General features: G+C 53.9%; 1 protein-coding gene across 1 annotated transcript in view; it reads right to left on the reverse strand.

Annotated features, from left to right (window-relative positions):
• The window catches only part of cblc (Cbl proto-oncogene C), a 105,730-nt gene extending 98,414 nt beyond the window's left edge, over nucleotides 1-7,316 (reverse strand). The window contains exon 1 of the mRNA XM_086003954.1: nucleotides 6,843-7,316. Within this exon, the coding sequence (XP_085860080.1) occupies nucleotides 6,843-7,207 (365 nt within the window). The 5' untranslated portion in view covers nucleotides 7,208-7,316. The remainder of the gene's footprint in view (nucleotides 1-6,842) is intronic.
• Nucleotides 7,317-8,693: the final 1,377 nt, after the last annotated feature.

Genomic DNA, 8,693 nt, shown 5'->3' on the forward strand with positions numbered 1-8,693 from the left:
GGGAGGGGAGGGAGGGGGAGGTGATGGGGTGAGGGGAGGGGGAGGAGGATGAGGAGCGGGGAGGGGAGGGGGAGGTGGTGGGGGAGGGGATTTGGTGGGGGAGGGGAGGGGAAGGTGGTGGGGAGGTGATGGGGAGGTGATGGGAAGGAGGAGGAGGGGGAGGGAGGGGGGAGGTGGAGGGAGTGGGGAGGGGATGGGGAGGAGGGAGGGGAGTGGGATGTGGTGTGGGGAGGGGAGGGGGTTGAGGAGGGGGAGGGGAGCGGGATGTGGTGGGGGAGGGGGAGGTGAAGGGGAGGGGAGGGGAGGGGGGAAGGGGAGATGGGGGGAGGGGGGATGTGGTGGGTGGTGGGGAGGTGGTGGGGAGGGAGGTGGTGGGGGAGGGGGAGATGAGGGGGGAGGGGGAGGGGGAGGTGGTGGGGGAGGGGAGGTGGTGGGGTGAGGGGAGGGGGAGGAGGATGAGGAGGGAGGGGACGGGGAGGGGAGTGGATGGGGGGAGGGGGAGGTGGAGGTGATGGGGGAGGGGGAGATGTAGATGGGGGGAGGGGGAGGGGATGGGGGAGGGGGAGGGGAGGTGAGGGGGGAGGGGGAGGTGGAGGTGATGGGGGAGGGGGAGGTGTAGATGGGGGGAGGGGGAGGGGAGGTGGAGGTGATGGGGGAGGGGAGGGATACTAATCTCAGCCCTCTAACAGTCTGGCTTGCTTTGGGTCAAGACAAAGTTCCACAGGCACTAGCTGGATCTATAAAAGAATCGACCCCCATTTAACGGGAGGAGATCTCCGCCCATCCATGGAACTGGGCTTGTTCTCCTTGGAGCAATAAAGGTTAAGAGGAGATTTAATAGAGGCATTCAGAATCATGAGGGGTTTTGATAGAGTAAATAAGGAGAAACTGTTTCCAGTGGGCAGGCGGGTCGGTAACCAGAGGACACAGATTGAAGATAATCAGCCAAAGAACCAGAGGGGAGATGAGGAGAATTGTTTTTACGCAGCGAGTTGTTGTGATCTGGAACGCGCTGCCTGAAAGGGCGGTGGAAGCAGATTCAATAGTAACTTTCAAAAGAGAATTGGATAAATACTGGAAAGGGATAATTTTGCAGGGCTGTGGGGAGAGAGCAGGGGAGTGGGACTAATTGGAGAGCTCGTTCAAAGGGCCGGCACAGGCTGGATGGGCCGAATGGCCTCCTCCTGTGCCGGATTCAGTGATGCTAGACAAGCAGACGCAGTGTTTCAGTTCCAGGCACGCCTGCCTTTGTTTCTCTTGGCTCGCCCGGTGTTTAGCAGCTTTGGAGAACTGGTCTTCCTGTCCCAGGTCTGATCAGCATTCCCCAGCTGTAACACCCAGCTGTCTACGCCCAGTATCCCAGCTCCGGGGTATGTACCGGTCGGGATATCGGTGAGTCACCAGAATCAGGCAGATTGCTCAGGCTGCCATTTAACATGGGTGTTACCTCGATCACTTAAAACGGGTTAAAGTCCAAGCTAAAAGGTCAGAGGCAGGTTATTGCACCCAGTCAGGTATTCATTAATATATATCGCCAACAGTCCTGTACTGCACTGGCTGTGTTATACTGGGCTGGATTGTGTTATACCGGGCTGGACTGTGTTACACTGGGCTGGACTGTGTTATACTGGGCTGGACTGTGTTATACTGGGTTGGACTGTGTCATACTGGGCTGGACTGTGTTATACCGGGCTGGATTGTGTTATACCAGGCTGGACTGTGTTACACTGGGCTGGACTGTGTTATACTGGGCTGGGCTGTGTCATACTGGGCTGGACTGTGTTATACCGGGCTGGATTGTGTTATACCAGGTTGGACTGTGTTATACCGGGCTGGACTGTGTTATACCGGGCTGGACTGTGTTACACTGGGCTGGACTGTGTTATACTGGGCTGCATTGTGTTATACTGGGCTGGACTGTGTTATACCGGGCTGGACTGTGTTATACCGGGCTGGACTGTGTTATACCGAGCTGGACTGTGTTATACTGGGCTGGACTGTGTTATACTGGGCTGGACTGTGTTATACCGGGCTGGACTGTGTTATACCGGGCTGGACTGTGTTATACTGGGCTGGACTGTGTCATACTGGGCTGGACTGTGTCATACCGGGCTGGACTGTGTCATACCGGGCTGGACTGTGTTATACCGGGCTGGATTGTGTTATACCGGGCTGGACTGTGTTATACCGGGCTGGACTGTGTTATACCGGGCTGGACTGTGTTATACCGGGCTGGACTGTGTTACACTGAGCTGGACTGTGCTATACCGGGCTGCATTGTGCTATATCGGGCTGGACTGTGTTACACTGGGCTGGACTGTGTTACGCTGGGCTGGACTAAATTGATTTGTGTGATGAGAGGGCTGTCCTATGATGAGAGACTGGGGTGATTGGGCTTAGACTCTCTGGAGTCGAGAAGAATGAGAGGTGATCTCATTGAAACATACAATCATTCTGAGGGGGATTGACAGGGTCGATGCTGAGAGGTTGTTTCCCCCTGGCTGGAGAGTCTAGAACCAGGGGTCACAGTCTCAGAATAAGGGGTCGGACATTGCGGACTGAGATGAGGAGGGGTTTCTTCACTCAGAGGGTGGTGAATCTTTGGAATTCTCTACCCCAGAGGGCTGTGGAGGCTCAGTCATTGAGTGTATTCAGGACAGAGATTGATAGGTTTTTGGATATTTAGGGAATCAAGGGATATGGGGATAGTGCAGGAAAGTGGAGATGAGGTCGAAGATCAGCCATGATCTCATTGAATGGCGGAGCAGGCTCGAGGGGCCGAATGGCCGACTCCTGCTCCGAATTCTTATGTTCTTATGGACTGGGCTGCATGATAGTGTTTTCTCCAGTAGCTGGGATGGCAGGAATGACGTATGAGGAGAGATTGGGTCGATTGGGCTTATACTCGCTGGAGTTTAGAAGAATGAGAGGGGATCTCATTGAAACTTACAAAATTCTAACAGGACTAGACAGACTAGAGACTAGACAGACTAGAGACTAGACAGACTAGATGCAGGAAGGATGTTCCCGATGGCCGGGGAGTCCAGAACCAGGGGTCACAGTCTAAGGATAAGGGGTAAGCCATTTAGGACAGAGATGAGGAGGAATTTCTTCACCCAGAGAGTGGTGAACCTGTGGAATTCTCTACCACAGAAGGCAGTGGAGGCCAATTCATTAAATATATTCAAGAAGGAGTTAGGTATATTTCTTAAGGCTAAAGGGATCAAAGGATATGGGGAGAAAGCAGGGACAGGGTACTGAATTTGGATGATCAGCCATGATCTCATTGAATGGCGGAGCAGGCTCAAGGGGCCGAATGGCCTACTCCTGCTCCTATCTTCTATGTTTCTATGTTTCTAGTACCACTCTGTTCTAGATCTAGATTCTGCACTGTACAATACAGCGTTGTTCCATAGTGCTGGCTGTGTCGCTCTTCAAACCTTGTGCCCGCTGTTGGGCCCCTTACTTCAGGAAGGATGTGGTGACAATGGGAAAGAGTGCAGAGGCATTCGCTGAGATAACGTCAGGGCCAAGATGGCTTTAGCTTCAGGGGCTGCAGAATCAGTGGAGCGCAGGAGGCCAAGGAGGAAATCGGATCGAGGCGTGCAAATTTGATCGAGGGGTTTCCACGAGGCGACTCAGGAAAAATGACTTCCTCTGGTCCGCCACGGGAGGAAATACATTGCGGATCCTCAACAAAGAGCGAGGTTTAGGAGGCTCCTTGCGCTGAGGGCTGCGGGGAACACATGCAGCCCTGCCAGAACCGGTGGAGGTAGCAGAATCCCAGGATCGTTTTCAAAAACGGAAGAACATCTGACGAAGAAACGTTTTAAAAGGGTCGGGGGAAAGGCAAGGAGGCGATGGGCTGAATGGACAGTGGGCCAGGGAAAGGGACGAAGGGAAGAGATCTTTCAGAGGCAGCAAGAAAGACTTGCATTTCTATAGCGCCTTTCACGACCACCGGACGCCCCAAAGCGCTTTACAGCCAATGAAGTACTTTGTGAAGTGTAGTCACTGTTATAATGTGGGAAACGCGGCAGCCAATTTGCGCACAGCAAGCTCCCACAAACAGCAATGTGATAATGACCAGATCATCTGTTTTTCTTTAGTGATGTTGGTTGAGGGATTGATATTGGCCCAGGACACCGAGGAGAACTCCCCCCTGCTCTTCTTCCAAATAGTCGCCGTGGGATCTTTTATGACCACCTGAGAGGGCAGACAGGGTCTCGGTTTAACGTCTCATCTGAAAAACGGCACCTCCGACAGTGCAGTGCTCCCTCAGTCCCGCCCCTCCGACAGTGCGGCGCTCCCTCAGTACTGTCCCTCCGACAGTGCAGCGCTACTCAGTACTGCCCCTGACAGTGCAGCGCTCCCTCAGTATTGCCCCTCCGACAGTGCGGCACTCCCTCAGTACTGCACCTCTGACAGTGCGGTGCTCCCTCAGTACTGCCCCTCTGACAGTGCGGCGCTCCCTCAGTACTGCCCCTCCGACAGTGCGGCGCTCCCTCAGTACTGCCCCTCCGACAGTGCAGCGCTCCCTCAGTACTGCACCTCTGACAGTGCGGTGCTCCCTCAGTACTGCCCCTCTGACAGTGCGGCGCTCCCTCAGTGCTGCCCCTCCGACAGTGCGGCGCTCCCTCAGTACTGCCCCTCCCACAGTGCAGCGTTCCCTCAATACTGGCTTCAATTTATTATCAATTATTAATCATCCAGTCCCCATGGAAATATGTTTAATAAATTGGACGACGTTCAGGCTTGGGCTGATAAGTGGCAGGTAGCATTTGCGCCACACAAGTGCCAGGCAATGACTATCCCCAACAAGCGAGAGTCTAACCACCTTCCCTTGACATTCAACGGCATTACCTTCGCCGAATCCCCCACCATCAATATCCTGGGGGGTCACCATTAACCAGAAACTTAACTGGACCAGCCACATAAATACTGTGGCAACAAAAGCAGGTCAGAGGCTGGGTATACTGATGCGAGTGTCTCACCTCCTGACTCCCCAAAGCCTTTCCACCATCTACAAGGCACAAGTCCGGAGTGTGATGGAATACTCTCCACTTGCCTGGATGAGTGCAGCTCCAACAACACTCAAGAAGCTCGACACCATCCAGGACAAAGCAGCCCGCTTGATTGGCACCCCATCCACCACCTTAAACATTCACTCCCTCCACCACCGGCGCACCGTGGCTGCAGTGTGCACCATCTACAAGATGCACTGCAGCAACTCGCCAAGGCTTCTTCGGCAGCACCTCCCAAACCCGCGACCTCTTCCACCTAGAAGGACAAGGGCAGCAGGCGCATGGGAACACCACCACCTCCAAGTTCCCCTCCAAGTCACACACACCATCCTGACTTGGAAATATATCGGCCGTTCCTTCATCGTCGCTGGGTCAAAATCCTGGAACTCCCTCCCTAACAGCACTGCGGGAGTACCTTCACCACACGGACTGCAGCGGTTCAAGAAGGCGGCTCACCACCACCTTCTCAAGGGGTGACTAGGGATGGGCAATAAATGCTGGCCTTGCCAGCGGCGCCCACATCCCAGGAACAAATTAAACAAAAAATTAACCAGCATTTATGAAATGTGTAAATTGGTAGGATCACCACAGACGCTTATTAATGGAAAGCATTTTTATTTGAAGCTTTCAAAAGTAAATTCTAAAAATACCTCCGTCACTTGTTAAATGACATGACCGATCTCCGTTGTGGAGTACATATATATATTTAGAAACAGCTCCTCCGGGTATTAGTGAAATGAATTTGAGTTCTGTCACATCGTACAAAAACACATCAACCCACAAAAGAAGCCAGAATGCTCCTTAAAATAAACCCAAGGAAGACCACAAAAGTGTTCATCAAATTTCAGTTCCCTTTTTTTTAACCAAAACATTAGCCTGCCACTGACCTCCACAAATGCCTGACTGCGCTTCCAGTAATCTCGCTGTTTTGCTTAATTTCAGGGCCGCGCTAGTCAGAAATTTGCACGCGTTTGAATATTAAAGGCAGGAACACAGGAACATAAAGGGAGGCCATTCAGCCCCTTCGAGCCTCTTCCGCCGTTCAATGAGGTCACGGCCGATCCGAAGCTCAGCCCTACCTGCCCGCCTGGGTTCCGTAACCCTGAATACCCATACCCAACAAAGATCGATCAGTCTCAGTTTTGATACTGACAATTGACCTCTCCACCAGCCTCAACGGCCTTTTAAGGGGGGAGAGAGTTCCCGATTTCCACCACCCTTTGGGTGAAGAAGTGCTTCCTGATATTACCCGTGAACGGCCTGGCTCGAATTTTCAGGTGATGCCCCCTTGTTCTGGACTCACCCCCTACCAGAAGAAATAGATTCTCTCCATTCACCCCTATCTAGTCCTTTAATCAACTCCAAGACATCAATGAGCTCACCCCTTAATCTCCTACACTCGAGGGAATACAAGTACATTTTTTTGTTGTTATGCGGCCGGCGGTGGTGATCTGGAACGCACTGCCTGAAAGGGCGGTGGAAGCAGATTCAAATGTAACTTTCGAAGTGGGGGGGGGGGGGGGGGGGGTGGGGTTGGACAGCGGAGCTAATCGGAGAGCGCTTTCAAAAGAGCCATCACTGGCACGATGGGCCGAATGGCCTCCTTCTGCCCTGTAACAAGCAACCAGTCCTCGTGATTTAACCCTTTCAGCCCCGCTATTATTCTGACCATGAAAAGAAAAACAAGGAAATAGAGAATCTTTGCTGATTTATAAAATATGAAACAGGTCAGATTGAGAGAGGCACATCTGTTTTTTAAACATCTATATATCTGTATATATATATATATATATAAATAAAAGGTTTTTCAGGACTCACCGTGCCAAAGATACCTCTTCAAACATTTTGTCCTTGGCATCCTTAAACAGCCTGATCGCTTGTTTGGATTTGTTGGCCAGATTCTCCAAACAGGCGCTGAAGTGCCCACTGTCCCAGAGAAAATCGGGCTGGCTCTCGTAGTGGGCGAGAATGAGCTTGAGGTGGGCGCAGGTCTCGGGGATGATCTCCAGGATGTACGGGGGGCTGTTCTTCAGCAGCAGCCGAGGGTTGTGGCAAAGCTTCAGCAACCTCTCCAACTTCTTGTAAACTTTCTCCACTGTCCGCCTGTCGCCTCTGGGGCAGTCGGGCGCAAACGCACGGCTGGTCCTCCCTGCTGTCTGCAGATGCCGGCAGCCAGTTGCCATTACGCGACCGAGATACTTAAAACACCCAATTTTATTCTCCAACTCATTCTAGACGCGCGGCATTTCCTGGTTCTCGCCTCAAAAGCGCAAGTGGACCAGCTATCTCGATCAGGTCAAGTGTAACTGCATAGGAGGAGTTACATGCTGAAGCACAGCACTGATAGGATCGGGACAGACTGTGCCCCCAACCGTGCAATGTTGTTTTTTTTTGTTCTGCATGAGGTTGTGCTACTTTCTGAAGTCTTTTGCAGAGGGGATTTAGTTAAGAATTCAAATTTATCAGGGTGTCTGATCCAATAAAGATTTGCATTTATATAACGTCTTATCACCACCTCAGGATGTCCCGGAGCGCTTCACAGCCAATGAAGTACTTTATGAAGTGTGGTCACTGTTGTGATGTGGGAAACGCGGCAGCCAGTTCGCGCACAGCAAGCTCCCACGAACAGCTATGTGATAATGGCCGGGTCATCTGTTCGTTGATGGGTAAAGGCTGCCCGAGGACACCCAGGAAAATCCCAAAGGTCCTTCTTCGAAATAATAACCCATGGGATCTTTTACGTCCACCTGAGAGAGCAGACGGGGCCTCGGTTTAATGTCCCATCCGAAAGACGGTACCTCCAAGAGTGCAGCACTCCCTCAGTACTGCCCCTCCGACAGTGCGGCGCTCCCTCAGCACTGCCCCTCCGACAGTGCGGCGCTCCCTCAGCACTGCCCCTCCGACAGTGCGGGGCTCCCTCAGTACAGCCCCACCGACAGTGCGGCGCTCCCTCAGTACCGCCCCTCCGACAGTGCAGCGCTCCCTCAGTACTACCCCTCTGACAGTGCGGCGCTCCCGCAGTACTGCCCTTCCGACATTGTGGCGCTCCCTCAGTACTGCCCCTCCGACAGTGCGGCGGTCCGCAGTACTGCCCCTCCGACAGTGCGGCGTCCCTCAGCACGGCCCCTCCGACAGTGCGGCGCTCCCTTAGCACTACCCCTCCGACAGTGCGGCGCTCCCTCAGCACTGCCCCTCCGACAGTGCGGCGCTCCGTCAGAACTGCCCCTCCGACAGTGCGGCGCTCCCTCGGTACTGCCCCTCCGACAGCGCAGCACTCCCTCAGTACTGCCCCTCCGACAGTGCGGCGCTCCCTCAGTACTGCCCCTCCGACAGTGCGGCGCTACCCCAGTAATGCCTCTCCGACAGTGCGGCACTCCTTCAGTACTGCACTTCTGACTGTACGGTGCTCTCTCAGTACTGCCCCTCCGACAGTGCGGCGCTCCCTCAGCACTGCCCCTCCGACAGTGCGGCGATCCCTCGGCACTGCCCCTCTGACAGTGCAGCGCTCCCGCAGTACTGACCCTCCGACAGTGCAGCGCTCCCTCAGTTATGCCCCTCCGACAGTGCAGCGCTCCCTCAGTACTGCCCCTCTGACAGTACGGTGCTCCCTCAGTACTGCCTCTCCGACAGTGTTGTGCTCCCTCCGTACTGCCCCTCCGACAGTGCGGC

The sequence above is a fragment of the Somniosus microcephalus genome, chromosome 12 (genome assembly GCF_052327205.1).
Source record: "Somniosus microcephalus isolate GS21.2 chromosome 12, FLI_Smic_1.0, whole genome shotgun sequence".
Lineage (NCBI taxonomy): Eukaryota > Metazoa > Chordata > Chondrichthyes > Squaliformes > Somniosidae > Somniosus > Somniosus microcephalus.